This window comes from Microtus oregoni, unplaced genomic scaffold, assembly GCF_018167655.1.
Source record: "Microtus oregoni isolate MIOR12 unplaced genomic scaffold, Mior012 000048F_ref0000485, whole genome shotgun sequence".
Classification (NCBI taxonomy): Eukaryota; Metazoa; Chordata; class Mammalia; order Rodentia; family Cricetidae; genus Microtus; species Microtus oregoni.
The window spans coordinates 14,140,415-14,162,072 of NW_024543222.1; the positions used below are offsets into that span (position 1 = coordinate 14,140,415).

At 37.8% G+C, this 21,658-nt stretch overlaps 1 protein-coding gene across 10 annotated transcripts in view; it reads right to left on the minus strand.

Moving 5' to 3' along the window:
* Tanc2 (tetratricopeptide repeat, ankyrin repeat and coiled-coil containing 2) overlaps positions 1-21,658 on the minus strand; it is a 331,636-nt gene that overhangs the window by 167,363 nt on the left and 142,615 nt on the right. For 6 of the 10 annotated variants that reach the window (XM_041635617.1, XM_041635616.1, XM_041635615.1 and 3 more), the window contains one exon: positions 6,940-7,050. The exons of the other annotated variants lie outside the window; for them this stretch is intronic. In XM_041635617.1, the coding sequence (XP_041491551.1) occupies positions 6,940-7,050 (111 nt within the window). The remainder of the gene's footprint in view (positions 1-6,939; positions 7,051-21,658) is intronic. 10 annotated transcript variants of the gene reach the window in all.

Sequence of the window (21,658 nt, forward strand, 5' to 3'; positions counted from 1 at the left end):
ATGGCCAAAAGACACTTAAAGTCGTGCTCAACTTCCTTAGCAATCAGGGAAATGCAAATCAAAACAACTTTGAGATATCATCTTACACCTGTCAGAATGGCTAAAGTCAAAAACACCAAGGATAACCTTTGCTGGAGAGGCTGTGGAGGAACGGGTACCCTCATCCATTGCTGGTGGGAATGCCATCTTGTGCAACCACTGTGGAAGTCAGTGTTTCGGTTTCTCAGGAAATTCGGGATCAACTTACCCCTGGACCCAGCAATACCACTCCTGGGAATATACCCAAGAGATGCTCTATCATATGACAAAAGCATTTGTTCAACTATGTTCATAGCTGTATTATTTGTAATAGCCAGAACCTGGAAACAACCTAGATGCCCTTCAATGGAAGAATGGATGAAGAAAGTATGGAATATATACACGCTAGAGTACTACGCTGCGGTAAAAAACAATGACTTCTCGAATTTTGCAGGCAAATGGATGGAAATAGAAAACACTATCCTGAGTGAGGTGTCCCAGACCCAAAAAGATGAACATGGGATGTACTCGCTCATAATTGGTTTCTAGCCATAAATTAGCGCCACGGAGTCTACAATAGGTGAACCTAAAGAAGCTAAGTAAGAAGGTGAACCCAAGGAAAAACATATAGTTATCCTCTTGGCTAAGGGAAGTAGACCCAATTGCCGGGGAGAAAATTAGGATCTTGGGGGTGGGGTGGGATGGGGGTAAGGGGAGATGGGGAGAGAAAAGGTAGAAGGGAAGGAGGGGGGATTTGGGGAATCAGGAGAATTGGGATAAAGGAAAGGTGGATAGGGGAGCACGGAACCACAATTCTTAGTTAAGGGAACCACTTTAGGGTGAGCAAGAGATTTGACCCTAGAGGGGCTCCCAAGTGCCCAACATGAGGTTCCCAGTTAGTTCCTTGGGTAGCTGAGGATTGGGAACCTGAAATGACCCTATCCGAGAGCAATACTGACGAATATCTTGCATATCATCATAGAACCTTCATCTGGTGATGGATGGAGACAGAGACAGACCCACACTGGAGCACTGGACTGAGCTCCCAAGGTCCCAATGAGGAGCAGAAGGAGGGAGAACATGAGCAAAGAAGTCGGGACCACGAGGCGTGCACCCACCCACTGAGACAGTGGAGCTGATCTACTGGGAGCTCACCAAGGCCAGCTGGACTGTGACCGAAAAAGCATGGGATAAAACCGGACTCTCTGAACATGGCGAACAATGAGGGCTGATGAGACGCCAAGGACAATGGCACGGGGTTTTGATCCTACTTAATGTGCTGGCTTTGTGGAAGCCTAGCCAGTTTGGATGTTCACCTTCCTAGATATGGACGGAGGGGGGAGGACCTAGGACTTACCACAGGGCAGGGAACCTGGACTGCTCTGTGGACTGGAGAGGGAGGGGGAGAGGAGTGGGGGGAGGGGTAGAAGGGTGGGAGGAGGGGGAGAAGGGTGGGAGGAGGGGGAGGGAAATGGGAGGCTGGGAGGAGGTGGAAACTTGTTTTTTGTTTATGTTTTTTTTTCTTCTTTTCTTAATAAAAAAAAATTATTTAAAAAAAAAAAAACTGACTACATACAAAATATTTAATGTTTTAAAAATGATTATTTCTAATCAATACCACATTACTGATAGTGTTGACAGCATTAAACATAATGTTTACTAAGGCACTACTAGCTGATCAATCCCTATGTTCATAAAATATATTAAATCATTTAATACTCATAATATCCTATTTTACAAGTAGAAAAATCTGCAAAGATGAAGATCTTGCTTGCTAAGGGCTCAGTGTCAATAAAGCAACTGTTAATATTTTAAATACAGGCTGTCTGGTTCAAGACCCCCCCTCTTTCCCCCCAAGACAGGTTTTCTCAGTAGCTTTGGAGCCTGTCCTGGAACTAGTGTAGACCAGGCTGGGCCCAAACTCACTGAGATCCACCTGTCTCTGTCTCCCTAGTGCTGGGATTAAAGGCATACGCACCACCTCCGTCCAGGGAGCCCATGTTCTTAACAACTGCATTACTATGTTAAAATATGAGATTTAAAAAAATATGCAATTGGTAAATATTTGGTTGTTTGAAACAGGGTCTTTTACAGCCCGGGTTGTCCTCAAAGTCCCATCAAGTCTCCTGACTCAGCCTTCCAAGTGCTGGATAACAAGCATGCATCACCATACCTGTTCCTATGATTATTTATTTTTCTCTTTAACAGAATACACTGCAGTTATTTGATATTAGACAATATGGGAAAATACTTACTGACTTAAAAATTTTTTTTTCTACTGAGAATTTTGGCTGTCCAGCACCGAGTTAGGTGTTAGATATACACTTATGAAACATGGGCACCATTCCATAACCATGGGAGAAATGAAATGCAATTTAAATCACAGAAAATTAAGTTCTGTGATAAATATAACACAAGAAAAAAAATTAAGCTGCTTTAAAAAAGCTAGTGAATATTTCAGAAGACATTTTATGAGCCTTTACTTTTAAAGGTACCAATTCTCTACTCAGCAGGTATACATCACCTGTAAAAGTACCTTCTGCTTCAAGTAGGCAATACCCAGGGAGAAAATAATGATTATTTTCCAAAGAGGCAAATACCTAATAGAAAATCATTTAAACCTCTAATCTTTATCCTAACATAATGGCTGCAAACAAATAATGAAATGTTTTGTCTTTCATTTTTTTCTTAATTCTCAGCATTCTCTTAGCATGTGCTATGCCATTTACACAATCCATTCATTACAAACTACTGATTTCTCATCGATTTAAATATGACATCTCTTTGTGGTAATACTAAATGAATCTCTGTGTTCTTTCTAACAGAGGTATAAAAAAAAAACATCTTGACCCAACTACCAAAACAAACTTGATTATATTTCCATTTCTTAGTTCTTAAACAGTTTGTTGAAGTTTTCCTTTTTGGAATACTAAAAAATAAGTAACTCATACCAAGTATTGAGAAAGTACAAGAGCTTTTCCATGTTCTTGCAAAAATAGCTCCTAAATGCACAAATCAGCAAAAATGAGAGCAAGGGACTCTGGTACCTCCCCACTCACAGAGCAGCTGGTATTAAGGCATCACCCCACATTTAGTTCCCTTGGCCACAACTAAAGATGAGGCAGAGGAACAAACGGAGTCAGAGTGAAAATACTGTAACTGTTGAAACTGGGGGTATAGTCATGGAGACACTCTAAGTTTATGTCTTTCTACAGGATTTCTTGGGACTCAGGCACATAGCTTTACCTAGATAACAGAATTATTATGAACTTGTGCTCTGGTGATTGACTAATAAACAAGTGGTTTCTCTGGTCCTTTCAACTCTGGTCTCAGAATGAGTATGTTTAGGCCTACTGTTTTTAAGGCACATTTTAGTATGTAAGCTAGACTAGGCCCAAATTCACAGTATGGCCCAGATGATCAAACTTTTAATAATCTTGCCTTAGCCTCTTGAGGGCTGGAATTATGGTAATATACTCAAAAGCTTTTTTTCCTCTTTTTGGTATGTGTGAAAGTAGAGCACTACACACCTAGCAGAAAGAGAGTCAGAAATTAAATCCAGATAAGTTGGGGATTTAGCTCAACGTAGCCCTTCATTTAATTCCCTGTGCCTGTCTCCCCTGTCAAAAAGAAAAAGATATTAAATCCAGGTCTGACTCTAAAACCTAAGATTTTACTCACTAATATATGGGGTCCAAGAATGGGGCATTAAAGTGACATGTAATTCCTGGGGGGTGGTGGCACATGCCTTTAATCCTAGCACTCAGATCTCTGTGAGTCTGAGGCCAGCCTGTCCTACAAGAATTAGTTCCAAAGCAAAAACCCAGGATATCCAAAACAACCCAGTAAAATAAAAGAACTTCTGGAGGCATCACAATACCTGACTTCAAGCTCTACTACAGAGTTACAGTAATGAAAAACAGCCTGATATTGGCATAAAAACAGATAGGAGGACCAATGGAACCATATTGAAGACTTGGATATCAATCCACACACCTACAAACTCCTGATTTTTGACAAAGAAGCAAAAAATATAAAATGGATAAAAGAAAAGATATTCAACAAATTGTGCTGGCATAACTATATATCAACATGTAGAAGAATGAAAATAGATCCATGTCTATTGCCATGCACAAAACTCAAATCCAAATGGATCAAAGACTTCAACATAAAACTAACCACACTGAATCTTACAGAAGAGAAAGTGGGAAGTACACTTAAACTCATTGGTATAGGAGACCACGTCCTAAATATAAACCCAGTAGCACAAACACTGAGAACAGCAATTAATAAATGGGACCTTCTGAAACTGAGAGGCTTCTGTAAAACAAAGGGCACAGTCAACAAGACAAAACAGCAGCCTACAGAATGTGAAAAGACCTTCACCAACCCCACATCTTACATTAACAATTACAAAACCCATGGATTTGCTACTTGTTTTGTAGAAGTAGAAAAAATATCCCCTTCTTTCTATTTTCTAAAGTTCTGATAACTGAATTTATGAAATAGGCTAACAGTAGACAGGCCAATGGAAAAGGCAGGCAAATGTATTGAATGCATCCTAGGCAGCAAAGAAGTATCAAGATGCCCAAGAACATCACTATGTTTATAGGTCCTCTTCACAGAGGAGAGATGATGTGGACAACTTAGGGACAGTAAATTATTTTTTTAAAAGATAAGCAGACTTGCAGAAGAATAAATGAAATCCTGTGACAAAGTTTAGTTGACTCCTAGGCATGGTGTCAATCTTCAGTCTCCTTTGCTGTGACAGTCACTCTTCCTGCTGGTGAGGTTCCCTGGAAGAAGACTGCTAACAACTGTGTTCCTTTTGTCAGAGAGTCTATCTTTAGGCAGGTAATGCAACTTCAGAGAAAGTCTGTGCCCCTGCTGCTTCAGGGGAGGAAAAACAAGGTAGGATAGGAGGGCAGGAGGGCAGGGAGATCTCAGATCTAAGGCAGCTTCTGAAACCTTTCAATCAGTGGACTCAGTATGACAACGCATTGTACTCTGGGGTAGCCTTCTCTAAGTCTCAGGTTTGTCTGTTGCATACTCATTAATTCATTTTGTTTACTGCTAATTCTTGATACTACCTAGAAATACTATATTCAAGTCTCAGGTTACATTCTCATCTCAAAAGAAAACTTACTTTTTAGAGGAGCTAAAAACGTTATAAAAGCACAAACTGGTACAAAGTTTCTATACTATCATTCTGTTTAGGATTGTAAAAGGAAGGCCTACAAAGCATTTAAACAATCATTCTGGCATCGCTGATTCTTTCTGGTGTTCTAAAGACCTTAACTCAAGTTTGATTCTACCAACAAAGAAGTCATGCTTGAGGAAAATATGCATACATAATCACATTGCTAGGACTGCCTAGAGTGATTTAGCACAGTCACTCGCAGGTCACAGCTACTCTGCGTCATGACCAGAACAACAGCTACATTACATCAGTAACATAATTAATATGGTGCTAAGGAGATTAGGCTCCCCTGACAGTCATTCTGACTTGTGAATCTAGAAAAGGAAAAGCCTCTAGAGGGATAGCAGTATAGCTGAGGGGTAGAGGGTTTGCTTAGCTTGTGTGAGAACCTGTGTTAGAGCCCTCACTCAAAGGATTGGAGCAAAATGAAGAAAGGAAGGAGGGTAAAAAGAGATGAGAAGAGAGGGGGAAAAAAGTACTGAGTGGAAAGAGTGTCAAGAGGGGGCATTTAGGAAATGCAGTAGAGAATTCAGCATTTATTTTATGCTATAACACCGAAGTTTACAAATAAGTGTAAAGTACAATACGCCATTTGCTACAAAGTGCACCTCAACATGGGACAAAGAACCTATACAGTGCTATCCAAAGAGCTGTTGTTGCTTTGGGAAGCAAAGAAACTGATTTCTAATACAAAACTATTACTGACTTAACAAAGAACAGTCTAAGAATAAAATCCCCAAGGTTTTTCAATATTCAAAATGGACTCATAAAGTCAAATATACTTTACTTATCTGGGTGTGGCCCAAGTTTTCTTCTACGGTTTTATTTAAACTTGTCCTAGCTTGCCTCAGAGATCTAGAACCCTGATATTTCAAATCAGACTATGGATACCTCTTTAGAAGTAGAATCATTCTGTCCTCTCACTCCAATGGAAGAAATATGTACTCTTTAGTTTTTTCCACAGTGGTTTAACATTAATTTTAAAGAGCAGGAATAAACAAAAGACCTAAAAACAAGTATCTCAAGGTTCGTTACTACTGTTCTGATCTGTATTTTCAGCTAGAGCTGTTAATGTTTCTGACACAATTCTATAGACTCACTTTAGAGAGAGTGTAAAGGGTGTTGCTAGGCAACTCACTGAAGTCTGAAAGAGTTTAAGCACTGATAATGAGTCTGTCTCAGTTTGGCTCCCAAACAAGAACAGTTTTAGTGAAGCCCACATGTGTTTGCAGGCCATTCACAGGAAGAGGTTATCTATAAAGTGAGTGTCCAAAACGAGTCAAACTCAGGTATCTAATTCAAGTTTAATGTTTCTAATATCTAAAGTGTTTCTGCAGCTATCCAAAATTCCAGCCGCAATTAGGCACATGTCACGCTTAAAAGGTACAGTACTGAATGAACAGTCTATACAAATTTTTAACGTTCCCATCAGTACATGGCCAAAATAACATGTCTTCAATTATTTCAAATCACAAAAATAATCCTGAAATTTCATTGCCAAAATTATTTTGCAATTTATCCTTGAAACGGTTCTTAATACTTACTTTCACCAATAACAAAACAAGATGTACAGTAAAACCCTATGCTCTTTTAGGAGAATAGATGCTAAGACACAAGAAATAATATGTTTTTATGAGAAGTATACATGCAAAGCACTGCTCTGCTCGGTGGGCCTGGCGCAAATCTCCCTTTTCCAAAGCAGACACTGCATGCATGCTTACCAGGGCAGTATGCATCCACGTCCAGTTTCTGAGCTGAAGTGAGAGTTGGGGAGCCAAGCTCGGACTCTGGAATTCGTGGGCTCTCAACAAACTTTGCCTTCCTCAGAGGGGCTAAGGACAAAAAGAGAAAGGAGGAAAGAGAGGAAAGTAGAAAAGAAGAGGGGTGAGAAAAAGGAAAGAGGAACAGAGGGAAAGGGAAAAGGAAAGGGAAAGAGAGAAACACAGAGGGGTCATGAGTAAGGGGAGCAGCAGGCAACAGATGGAAGCACTTAAATGAACGACACACTCTGTCAGACTCAGATCAGGTTACCCTAGGTTTTGTGCCAGAAAAAAAAAATTAACTGCATTCCTCATACAGGAGATGGGTCATGTTTAAAAGTCACTGAAAATGGGAAAAGCTAAAATCTAATATCCAAAACTTTGAGCTAATTGTTCACTACCTTTGGTTACTTCCTCTCTTTATAAAGAAAGAATTTTCTTATCTTTGCTTTCTGTGTCATAAAATACAAAAATATTAACTAAGGAAAGCACTGAAAGAAATTTTAGGGTTTAATTACAACTACAATAAAAAGTTTATCCAGAAAGAATTACTTTGATACCCAGCCATGGTAAGTACTAAAAACGTGATTAAATATTGATGTAGTTTAATAAGAAAATCAATTATTTAACTACTTAGCCATTAATATAGGAAGTCAACAATGCTAGGATACTAAAATACAAAGTAGTTCATGCCAATTTGACACTGATGCTAAAGAGATATTACATATTTAATCATGAAGCCTATAGAATAGGAATATTCCATACCACAAAAATAATTTATTATATTAGTATATTCATAAACTTGAAGTTGTACTTACTGAAAATTCATATTCAAATTCCTTATGACAGGGTCTTATCATATAGCCCACACTAGCCCTGAAATCAGGATCCCAATAGCTTGGATTACAGGTGTGTACCACTTTGCCCATCTGGGCAAATAAATATTATTTAGTGACTTTGTGTATGTGTGGGTGATTAAGTGCATTATTGATTTACATTCAAATGCTCAGTAAAGCATCTTATAAAAAATCAGCTCAGTATCTTAAAAGAAATAATTAGATGAACTACTTTGATATTTTTCAAACTGAATTAAATTACATTACAGTAAGATGAAGTTGTTTAGCACAGCACTAGAAAGGATCAATTGGATGTAGAATTTACGTGAATACATTACTAGCCACATAGCTACAGGTGTCTTAAGATGTGTGAACTTTTCTTCAACAGTTTCTTCATGTACTTCAAAATCCTTATCCATTACTGATCCCCTAAGGGATCCAAAGTTAATCCTAAAAGATGCTATAAAAAAGTTGCTGTAAAAAGTCCTGGTCATTAAAATGACTAAAATTCTCCTTTATTATTTTTGGAGGCCAAAAACTATCAATTATGAAAGAATGAAAGATGTTTTTTAACAGACAACAAAATCACAATTTAAATCTTAGTGTATGTACATAAACTAGAATTATATGCTAAAAACACAACATAAAGCCTGTCATTGTCTCCATGGGAATATAAGTGAGGCACTAATAGTGTTAATAGTATGGTTCTTAAACAAAATTAAGTTTTGGAAAAGCAAAATTCTCTCCTCTTCTATAAGTGCAAAATTTAAGCCTGTTTTTGTTAAATCATTGTTAGAAATGAAGATCTTGCAAGTTATATGCATGTGATTAGTAAGAAACACCCAAATCTCATTATATCCCCACCAACTGATTAAAAAAAATAACATTTGATTTGGTATTTCTTTATGAAGAAAAATTAATGTGTGCATATGTACCTAAGTGGGTGGGTATGACTGTAGACGTGGCACCGGCCAGAAAAGGGTACTGGGTCTGTTTCTTTAAGGTTAGAGGTATTTGTGGGATGATGCTTGTCATAACAATGTCTGGTTCTCATGGTTTCAGAAGAAACTCTGAACTGCTGAGCCATCTCTTCGGGCGATAATTTTATTCTTCAAGCTCTTCAGTCCTTCTTTAGGATTTTATTAATTCACAGTCCTAGCCTTAGAATAATCATTATACCTGCTGAGTTCTGACAAAGACAGTACTAGTCCCTCATTAAGGGACTTTATATGTATAAAAAAAGTCTGAAAATATGTTTTTGAGTAATGGACAGGAACCAGTACCTTAGGGTAGAGATGTGAGAAAGGAACTGAGGACAACAGGAGAACTTGAGGGAGGAATGAAGCATGTTTGAGAATTATGGGATGGAGTCAAGGGGAAAGACCATGGTCTTAGAAATACAGAAAAACGCAAAGAGCTGAAGACTACAAAAGAGATGTGGACAATGGTATAAGCCAGAATTTGCATTGGTTGTGGAAGAGGAAAAAAATGAAACCTATTTCTAAAATACGTACTTTTACAGCAAGCAGAGTTATCAGATCTGTGGAGCCCAATGTCATTCTGACTTGTTTTCCTTCTCAGGGAGTTGAAATTGAGGCTATCTTTAAAGTTCACAATGGATATTTTATTTGTTTTCCTTTGTACCTTTATTCAGTAGATATTTAATTAATTCTACTATCTACCATCATCATTACTTCATTTGTCTAATAAGGGGATTAAATTATTGGTTTGACTGAGTCAAGGTCTCATTCTGTAGCTCTTGCTGACCTAGAACTCACCATTTGGATTAGGCTGACTTTAAACTTGCAGTGATCCTTCTGCCTCTGTCATCAGAGCTCTGGGACGGCAGGTGTGTGGTGCTTTGCCTGGCTAAAGTATTATATAAGATAATGGTAATCAGAGCCAAGTAATTAATAGCTACTGTTATCTGTAAGCCAGCAAAGCAAAGTATGCATAATCACAGAAAAGACAGGATGCTCAACAGTCATAACACCACCATATAAAAAACAAAAAACGACAAGTCAAAGATAGCGCATGATATTGTCCTTGAAAGTCTGCATTTACATTGATTTCTTTGCAAAAAAGAAAAAATGCTACCTAGCATCATTATAATTCATAAGAGGGATGTACATCAAAAGTGTTTTCTTGATCAAAAACAAAACAAGTGAAAACTGATTTGATTCGATAGGATTGGATAGGTAAAAATAAACAAAAAGTCAAAACAGGTATTTTGTTGGAGCTGGGGAGAGAAAAGGGAGAAGGGGAGGATGGGGGGAACTTGGGGATAAAGGATGATTGGGATAAAGGAAGGTTGGATAGGGGAGCACGGAAGCACAATTCTTAGTTAAGGGTTGGCAAGAGACTTGAACCTAGAGTGGCTCCAGGGAGCCCAAGGCGATGTCCCCAGTTAGTTCCTTGGGCAGCTGAGGATAGGGAACCTGAAATGACCCTATCCTATAGCATTACTGACGAATATCTTGCATATCACCATAGAACCTTCATCTGGTGATGGATGGAGATAGAGACAGAGACCCACACTGGAGCACTGAACTGAGCTCCCAAGGTCCCAATGAGGAGCAGAAGGAGGGAGAACATGAGCAAAGAAGTCGGGAACACGAGGGGTGCACCCACCCACTGAGACAGTGGAACTGATCTATTGGGAGCTCACCAAGGCCAGCTGGACTGTGACTGAAAAAGCAAGGGATAAAACCGGACTCTCTGAACATGGTGGACAATGAGGGCTGATGAGAAGCCAAGGACAATGGCACGGGGTTTTGATCCTACTTAATGTGCTAGCTTTGTGGGAGCCTAGCCAGTTTGGATGTTCACCTTCCTAGTTATGGACGGAGGGGGGAGGACCTTGGACTTACCACAGGGCAGGGAACCCTGACTGCTCTTTGGACTGGAGAGGGAGGGGGAGAAGGGTGGGAGGAGGGGGAGGGAAATGGGAGGCTGGGAGGAGGCGGAAACTTGTTTTTTTTCCTTTTCTCAATAAAAAAAAAAAAAGAAGCTAGAGCTAATGGACCAAGCACCAATGTAAAAAAAAAAAAAAAAGAGAGAGAGATGACAGGAAGCAGTTATCTAAGAAGTAATTTGAGCCAACATTGGGAACTTGATCTTATGTTACTAAGAATTCTAAGTCTAAGGATGTAGGTTGAAGAAAAATACTTATGGACAAGTCTAAGGATGTAGGTTGAAGAAAAATACTTATGGACTCAAGAAATAAAATCATTTGAAAGGAAAAGGTCATATTTCTAGCAAAAATATTTAGCATGGTGCTAAATATGATAACAGCTCACCTACAATTTACTGAGACATGGGATGGTGAAGGCTACAGTTATGGAAAATAAACCAGATTTCAAGACACAGCATTCAGAGGCAGCATAACACAGTAGCAGAATAATGAAAAGATGGACGGTGAAGGATTTGAAACCAGAAGCTAAAACCAGATTTCCACCCTCTGCTTTTTCTAGCACTACGTAGAATCCTGTATACAACAATGCCCTTCAGTCATTCTGAGTTCACAACAGTACCTACATCCTGGATGAGCTGCCAAGATTACATTAATTGAGTGAGTATAAAGTAAGAATAACACACTTCTAAAGCATTTTCAGAAAATTAAGAAAGAAGTTGAGACAGAAACAACTGACCTATAAAAACAGGCTCTTTCTAGTATATGTGGCTAAAATGACAGTGCAGAGGAAATGAATATTGATACCACACTATGCAACTTAAAAGTCTTGCCAAGTAAATGTTCAAGTAAAAATGGTTTTCCATTCCTTTGTCATTTTTGCTGTACTGTAGATCAAACCCAGAGCACTTTCACCACTGAACTACTGCCTTAGACCTTAAAGCTTAAAAACTAATGTTTTCCACCATTACACCTATTAATAGCTTTCTTACAGAATTTACACAAATTTTTAAATCATACTCTGAGATTATATGGTACTCCAAAGCAGAATGGAATGTAAGAACAATTTTTTAGAAAAAAATTCAATCAGTTATGGTAGTGCACACCTATAATCCCAGCAACTGGAAGATAGAAGCAGAAAGAGCAAGAGTTTCAGGCCATCCTTGGCTACATAATAAAACTGAGGGCTAGACTGGGCTTTATGAGACCATGTACCAAATATGAAAAAATGGATATTTCAGTAGTATAATAATACTTCAGCTACAAATTTTGTTTTAGGAAGAATAGTAGAAGTGTGTAGATCAGTGGTAGACTATTTCCCTAATAAGAAAGAAGCCATGGGTTTGAGTCCTAACATTACAAGTCAAACAAGCAAACCAAAGGCCAGCAGGGAGGAATTAATTCTGTATGGAACTTACATATAGCTTCTTTCTTAGTGATATGAAACTTCTTTTAGAGCCTGATTCTAATTGCAGATATATAGCTCTAAAAATGACTTCTGCTTTCAAAAAAGCGAGGCAACAAATATATGACAACTAAGACTTAGATAAGTACTTTATACATTATCTACATTTGCCTAAATCCACTTGACCTTCATACATTTCTTTCATAAAGAACACACTTAACCCTATTTTGAAAATGGGACATCAGAATCACAAGACTTCTTATGAAGGGCCAGAGTAATAAAATGATAGAAAACAATATACATGTATTTTTATTTCAAATATTATTTCATTGCTAATACTGCTCCCCAATATTATGGGACTACTTAGATGTGAGATAATTTTTAATTAATCCAAAAAAAAATAAAGTGAGTATTATGGAAGTTCATAGCATGGCAGACATCACTGATGCTTATCAGAGTCCTGTCTCCCTTCAGTTCTAAGCACAGGTGCAGTTATGACTTTCAATTCCTATGCAATTTAAGAACTATGTGACTACTCTGGCCAATAAACAACAGTGGCACAACCTCTGTGTAAGTTTACAGTCTGCCTCTTCCTTGCTAACAACAATCATAAAGCAAATCTCAAGTCGAGATGGTAAAGCCAGAAGACTACTAGTTACCCCAGATTCAGGTTCAACTGTCCTAGCGTCCAAACTTGCTGGATAAATCAGAAATAGATATTTGTTGCATGAAATCACAAAGCCTTTTTTTTTTTTTTGCTTGTTTATCAAGGCAGGATTTCTCAGTAGCTTTGGAGCCTGTCCTGGTGCATGTTCTGTAGACCAGGCTGGCCTCAAACTCAGAGATCCGCTTGCTTTTGCTTCGCAAGTGTTGGGATTAAAGGCATATACACCACCACCTGGCATCACAAAGATTTTTAAGGCTGTTATGGTATCAGGCCTATTATAATATAACTAATTATCACATAATTCTTGTTTTAATTACCTGTCAATCTTTTTATGCCATGGAGAACATTTTAAAGTAGCACTAATACCAACTAATCCTCATTTTTAACCAAGAGGAACAATTTAGCTTTTAAAGCTGCTTGAAAGTTTATGAATCTGTCAAGTTATCTTCTAGTTATGGTACACAATGTTTTTCCAGTTTGATTATAGAGTATTATTTTCTTATAATGAATTTTTATTTTATTTTGCTTTACACACACATATGTATGTATGTATGTATGTATGTATGTATGTGTAAATGCATGCTGTGTGTGTGTATGTGCACATGCACATGGACCCTTAGAGGCCAGCTGGAGTTGCACACAGTTAAGAGCTGTCTAACATGGGCACTAAAATGGAACTCAGCTCCTCTGAAGAGTAGCAAATTATTTTATACACTGAGTCATCTCTCTAGTTATTCATGGAGAGATGGCTCAGTGATTAAGATCTTACTGATCTTTCTGAGAACCCGAGTTGGATTTTTCGTACCATATGATAGCTCATAATCATCTATAACTCTAACTCTAGGGGGTCAGAAACCTTCACCAGGTATGCACGCAGTGTACAGATATACATTCAGACAAATACTTATTTACATAAAATAAGAACAAATCCAACTTTAAAAATTACCTATGAGCACAAAATTCCAGAAAATGTTATAAACAAGTCCAGTTGTAAGCAAGTATAGCAAAATCTTGTGAAGATGCTAGGCCAAATGAACAAAACTGACAAATAGTTTATCATACCAAACTGTACCTCAACAGGGAAACTCAATTTAATTCTCCACTTTATATCTTTTTCTGTTGGGTTATTGTGGTGGCTTGAATGAAAATGGCCCGAATAGGCACATAGGATGTGGAATTATTTTAAAGGATTAGGACATGTAGCTTTGCTGGAATAGGTGTGGCCTAGGAGGAAATGTGTCACTAAGGGTGAGATCTGGCGCTTTAGAAGATCATTCAAGGCCCAGTGGCTCACTCTCTCTTCTGGTTGCCTGCTGATTCAGGTGTAGAACTCTTGGCTACTTCTCCAGCACCAGGTCTGCCCGCATGGTGCCATTATGATAATGGGCTAAACCTTGATCTGTAAGCTAGCCCCAGAGAAATGCTTTTCTTTATAAAAGTTGCTTTGGTTATGCTGCCTCTTCATAGTAATAGAACTTTGACTAAGACAGTTGTAAACAAAACATTTATCAGCAACTGAATTTAAACTGGTACTCCATGCTCCCCGCCCCACCCCAAAGTGACTAGAAATCTGGGTATACAGCCCTTGGTAGTGACTTTCTAGCATGCACAAAGCCCTGGTTTGATTCAGGATGCCAGAAACAGTAACAAAAAAACAAAAAAAACAAGACAAAACAAAAAGAACTGGTACCTAATATGAAGGATATTATTGATGAAATATTCTTAGTAAGAACAACATATCAGAGTCATGATTGGAATATTGATTAGGTAAGAAAATTAGGAAATATCAGATATATATATATATATATATATATATATGGAAGATATAATTAGCAATTTAAAGAACTTTCCACATGAACAGATTTAAGTCATTTGAACAAGGTATTCATTGGGTTAATCAGAACAGCCCATTCTGTTAATTTTCCTTGTCATCTTGTAGGAGGCCCAATCCAATTCTATATACCTTTAAAGCTTTTCTACTAATGTCATAGTAAGAAGTTAAAAGTAAGGATGGAGAAAGCAGAGACTGAATGTGTTTTTACATATTTCAACACAGAAAAGCTAAAGTTACTTTGTTAAATCAAGAGTAAATCATTAAGTCATTCTTGAAAGCATTAGATTGATTAGTGGGCTCTCAAATTCAGTTTCTAAACTGTGTTAGGACTAGAAATATCTGAAAATGTGTGATAAAAGCTTCATTATGGTAACTCACAAAACCTCATACAGAAAGAAAATCTGAAAAAAATGTGCTTCCTATAACAATGAGAGAGAAAAAAGAAAAGACAGATAAGAAAGCAATTATTTCATCTCAGAGAATGGAAGGAAGAACAGAGTGCTGAAGAGCAAGGGGTGGGAAGAGAAGTACATGAGTTGAAGTACTTTTTTCAAAATCCAGGAGGAACAAGAGCTAACACCAGATTCACAGGGAAGTAGCAAATTTTCCATCTTAATGAATTGGTATATATTCACATTATCTAAGTATAATTATACTCAAATTCAGACTGAAGTCTGTCAAGCTCACTTTTACCCTTTGTATTTATAAAAGTGTATATTTATTCCAAAGTCCTTTTAACAAACAGAGTACAATCATGACTGAAATAACATGATCATCTCATCACTACAGTGACTTAATATAATAAAACAGATTTTCACTTGATACAGTGCAGTCTGGCCTGGTACTTGTAATTCCCTCCTCTCATCCTTCTAAGTGCTAGGATTACAGAATGTGCCCCCATGCCCAGCACTAATGCAACTTCTCTGTGCAGTGTATTCTCCACTATTATTTTAGAGCCCCAGAGGCCCTTGCTGCATTCTCCGTAACACTAGCCTCTCATCTTCGTTTCCTTAGCTCAGCAGGACTGTCATCCTTAGATTTCTCAATAGAACATAATTTAGGCAAAAACAAAACAAAACAAAACAAAAACAAAAACAAAAAACCCCAAAAAACCAAACAAACAACAAAAGCAACAAACCCACCACCACCACCAACGACAACAACAAAAAACAAGGTTTACCTAGATCTTAACCTCTACCCTATCCTTTCACTCAGTGATTATGTAACCATGTTGTCAACAGCTCAGTGTGTCCAAAAACAGTTGTTTCCTGTGGGAAGGCAAGTCTAATATTAGTTAAGTCATTACACTGGGAAAGAGCCTCTTGCAATGTTTCAAGTTGCATTTTTGTTTATTATTCAAGAATGTCTGATGAGAGACAGGTTCACCTGTTTTATATACTTCCGTGACATCAGCAGTGCCTATAGTTATGCCAAGAACAGAATAGATATGTTATTTGTTGAATAAATTAATTTTAATAAATTTATTTATATATTTTTGGAAGTTATAAGAAATCTGTTCATCTTCTCCACCTTTAGTAACTAAAGCTGAAGAAGACCAGTGATTCTAAAGTGTACTCAAGACTACTCAAGAGTGCATTCCCACATGTCATAATTTTGTGCCATTATGTTATGCCACAAAAAAGAATATACTAGACACAAAGACTTAGAGACAGAACATATAAGCAATAAATATGGAAACAACATGGTGTTACAAAACTGCAAAACCTTAAGACATTCCAACAGACATTAATTATTGAAGTTAATAGAACCTTGAATAAATTACCAGAAGTTCTCATTTCAAGGAGAAATCAGATGCAAATTTTTATCTCTATATGACATTACAAAGCAAAAGGCAAACTGTTGCAGAGGACAATACAAAATGCAAGAAACAAAAACAGTGTAACTAAAATTATCAGAGATCCTACTGTTAAGTAAAGAGTGTAACCCCGGCCCCTGGCATCCATCCCAGCCCCCTGGCCTGGAAGTTGCATTGGTCTCTGGTTAAAGTTTTATAGCATGTGGCCTTCCTATTATTTTACATAAAATATTAACATCAACATCTAAAAACAACTGATGCCTTCCCCAAACACAAGCCTATGTGTGTACATATATATGGGCAAATAGGTACTCATTTGTGTGCAAATATATGCACAAGTGTGTGTAAACCAGAAGTTGATGTTAAGTGTCCTCATGAATAGCTTCCCACCTCACTGTTTGAGATAGATCTTTCAGTGAAACTGGAATTCATCCATTTGGCTAGGCTGGCTGGCCATCCAGACCCAGGGATCCTACTGTTTCCAATTGTCCAGCATTGGGATTATAGGCATGCACTACTGAGCCTAGTTTCACGCAGGTACTGATGATTGAAATTAGGTTCTTACTTTATCAGTTGAGCCATCCCCTTAGTCCTGAAGCACATGACTTTTGAAACGCATATGCACATCCTAAACATAGCAAGTAAATTCACTTGGTGGTGGACACCTGTAATCTCAGCATCAGCCATGGTTACAGAGCAAGACTCAGTCTCAAAAATAAATAAAAGTGAGGCTTGTGTTACATGACCTGCTATTAGTTTTCAACTTTTTCAACTTTTTAAGATTCTTCATCTTTTTTAATGTGAGCCATGCTGGGCGGTAGTAGCACATGCCTTTAATCCCAGCACTGGGGAGGCAGAGGTGGGCAAATCTCTGTGAGTTCAAGGTCAGCATAGTCTACAAGAGCTAGTTCAGGACAAAGCAACACAGAGAAACCTTATTTTGAAAAACCAAAAAAGAATTAAATTTAAAGAGTAGATCCCATTTAAAAAAAAAGATATACTGATATTTATTATTCAGACCACTAAACAGACCTCAAAGCTATATGTCACCCAAAGCCACAGGCTGAGCTATACGTGGAACAGAAATTGAAATGTGGATGTAGGATTCATTAATAGACACCACTTACTTCTCAGGGTCATCATAAATATTTAAGTGGATTAATCTTTTAAAACAGCATAATGCCTTACATTATGATGGGCTCGATGTTAGACATTTGATAGTGTATAATGATGATGGCAGTAGTGGTGGTGGTGTGTTGACAAGCAATGGAGGAACATGGAAAAATATAGTAACTTTTAGGATGCTGGTCCGAGAGCTGGACCTTAGTGAAGATGACTTACAACATCTAACTGCAAAAAGTAATTTGTTCACAGTTCTTGGTTCAGTTCTTTCTGCGTCTCTCTTTGCCCCCAAATAAGAAACTGGTATTTAATGAATAAAGATTACTTTTAGCAGAATATACATGGTACCAAGCATACTTGTATGAAATGTCTTCTATGGTACACAATGTTGGAGGCAATTTGTTTATAATACAAGAAAGCTAAAAACAAAAGCATTGAACACTTTACCTGTGACTTAAGAGTATGCTAAGTTACATATTAGAACCTAAGGTCCTGAGGTTATGAATCTGAAGTATAAACTCTACCTGTTCTATTACTACATATGAGTAATAAAAATTCACTAGTGTATATGCTCTATAGGGCTATCAGATAATCTGAGGACAGAACTCAGAATCGTACAGAATGCAGTGACACTGCTCTCTGCCCCTTTGCACTGGCAATTAATAGTGCCTAACGTTTGCTACCTGGGTAAAATCACACAAAATTCCCTAAAGGAATTTTCAGGGAAAAAATGTTTTCCCTACACTTGAGAGACAGAAAAGGACTTGAATAATAATGTACGTCATAGGCATTTTACTGCCTTTACTAGCTGCTCTGAACTGTTTTTTTTTTCCCAAAAAATTTAAGCAAGTTATCTGAAGATTTTAATTATTCAGTGTAGAGGTAGAAACTGCCATAATTTGCCTAAGCATGAGATTTGTGGCAGTACTAGAATAAAATTGGCTAAGAGTAAGTTAACAGAGGGACCAGGAAGAGGACTTAGTGGGTAAAGTATTTGCTGGGGAAGCATTAGGTTCTGAGTTTGGACCCTTATCACTAAAGTATAAAATATGAGCATGGTGGTATGTATCTAAAATCCTAGCTCTAGAGGCAGAGATAGGTGGATTCTAGAGGCTCTCTCTGTCCAGATAGTCTACCAATAATGGTGAGTTCCAAGTTACGTTAGTCTAAAAATAAGGTGGAGAAATGATTGAGGAAGATAGCTCCAGTATCAATGTCTGGCCTCTACACAAGCTTGCATAAAAAGTTTACTTGTACATACATTTGCACAATATAGTAACACATGCACACAGATGGGTTACAAGAATAACTGATTGCAACTATGTATTCCAAAGTAGTAGGACTTTGAATAATCAAAATACTAGGTAACGATGAGTGGGTGATAGTCCAATTACCCTGATTTGATTGCTACATACTGTATATAAGTAGGAAAATATTATAGAATATTCTACAAATATAACTATTATGTGTCAATTAAAACTTTTCAAAATTAATAGATTAAAAGTAAATGTTATTTTGTCCCAGGGCGGAAATGACTACGGAAACATTTTTAAGGATTAAGTGTGAATTTCAGTAACTTTCTGGCTTGTTTTGGAATGTGCAGTTGTCACTAGTCACAATAGGAAATTCACACCAAAGAACACTGAGTAATTCTAACCCTGGGTCAAGAATCACATTTCTCTGACCTTAGGATCTTAGTCAGAAATTACCAGTCCTATAAGAGGGCAAGTTGTTTTTCAGTCTCTGAAGCTCTGGTATCATCTTGGCAGGGAACAGGAAAAAGGATAAGTAAATGATTGGTAGACAAGAAAAACAGTGTCTGAAGCTGAATTGCTTTCTCTGCTAGAAAGTAAACCATGGGAGGAAAACAGCCAGAGAACAAGATGAGCACTATGCCAGGGAGGACGGTACAGGAGTAGGAACAAGGATTGCATAAAACCACGAAACACTGGGTAATGTGATAAGAGAGGTGACATATAAAGAGTAGGCACCAACTTGGCTTAGATGTATTTGTTAGGGTTTCACAAATCTCCTTTATTTTGAACTGAATAAATGCACTGCTCTGTTCACTGTTACAATTTTAAGATATGTGTGTGTGTGTGTGTGTGTGTGTGTGTGCGTGCGCAGGCGTGTGTGTGGAATCCAGAAGGAGAATGGAGACAGCAGTCATGTTGCATAACACAGTAAAGAATGAAAGATAAGCCTAGTGGTGGTGGTGGTGCATGCCTTTAATCCCAGCATTTGGGAGTAAGAGCAGGCTGATCAACTTCAAGGCCAGCCTGGTCTACAATAGCTAGTTTCAGAACAACTAGGACTGTTACACAGAGAAACTCTTGTCTCAAAAAAAAAAAAAAAAAAAAAAAAAAGAGGAGGAGGAGGAGGCAGGGGGAAGCTAAAAAAGCAACCTCAAATTTCTAGTTTTAGTCACTGTCTAAAGTTAGTAAGTCCTGTCCTTTCATTAACTAATGTATCTCACTGGATGCATGGAAAAAAAATAAAACTGAACAATTGTGTAAAAGTATGGAACAACAAAAGCTAAAGAGGTAAAAAATAAAATCAGTTTCATAAAACTGGCATCAAACTGAGGCAGGAGGACAGAGTCTGAGGCCAGTCAGGGCTACAAAGCAAATTTGAAAGCAGCCATAAAAATCACTTAAATTTCCTTTATATAACTGTCGTCACATACTAATGGTATAAATATATGTAATACTTAGGGTTCATTATATGCGGCACAGTGTTAAGAACCTGGAACATGATTTGGTGAAATCTATCTTTAAGAGACAGTTATTCTTATGCACATTTTAAAAAATATAATAAAAGACCTGGTGTGAATAACTTGTGAACAGACTGTTCACACTGTTGCCTCCTAGTCCTGGTAACAGTCTCTAGCTATCACAAAGGGAACAGAAAGAATTAATTCTGGAAGCAGTTAGATAAATGTCAGTAAAGAAAGCTTCTAAAACTGGAAGCTTGAAGCCACAGTGTCTAGGACAGGGTTATCCTCAGTGTAAATTGGACTCAGATGTTACCAGCTGTGAGGGTTAATTTTTATAGTTATATTGACCAGATTTGGTATCACGTAGGAGACATACTTCTGGGTGTCTTTATTAAGGGCATTTCTAGAGATATTTAACTAATGAAGGAAGACCCACCCTTAATATAGGCAGCACCATCCCATGGGTTGGAGGTCCCATATAGAATAAAAAGAAAAGAGACTAAGTATGAGCATTCACTGCTCAGTGCTTCCTCACCATGACACAGTAATACCCAGCTGTCTCATTCTGCTGCTGCTGTGAACTGCACTCAATCCCTAAGTACAAACCCTTCCTTCCATAACATGCTTTTGTTAGGCATTCTGTCACAGCAGTGAGAACAACTAATGCATCCATTGTCAAAGTTTAGATTTAGAAAAGAGTAGCCAGGAGAAAATCCTGTGGTGTTGGGAACATGGCTCAGTTTGCAAAGCATGTACACGGTGTACACAGGCCCTGAATTCAGCTCGTGGCAGCAACAAACAAGTGAATAAAAAATAAGAAACAATGAAAACCAGAGCCAGTGCCAGTAACTGGAAGGAGCAACAACCCAAACAGTGAAGAAATACTAAACAGGACTTGATTGCCGCAACAGAGAGTTTACGCTGCAGCACACTTCTATCTCCGTTACTCTCTCAACAGTACACCATCTGAGAAGTATCAAAAACAAAACCACTGCAGGTAGATAAGCTATGACAAATCATGTTTTCCAAAATCTAAGATATAACCTAGGAAAATTATATATACACTTAATCAAAAGTGTTAAAAAGTTAGACATATAAGAGCTAACTCATAGTTCAATGTCACATTGTATGCACAGACAATACTGTAATCTAAGTAGACTAAGCATTACCGTTATCTACAAAAACTGCTCACTAAAGCAAAACCTTATCTCCAAAGTGAGAGATGTCAAGAATTCCACTACATAACAGATAATACTTATCTAATGGGGAATACAAGAAAAACAACAACCAATTTTATTTTCCTTGTTGGCAAACTAAGTCTGTCCTTTTGGGGCACTTAATCAATCATGTGGCAGTCGCGAGGTCAGTGCGCC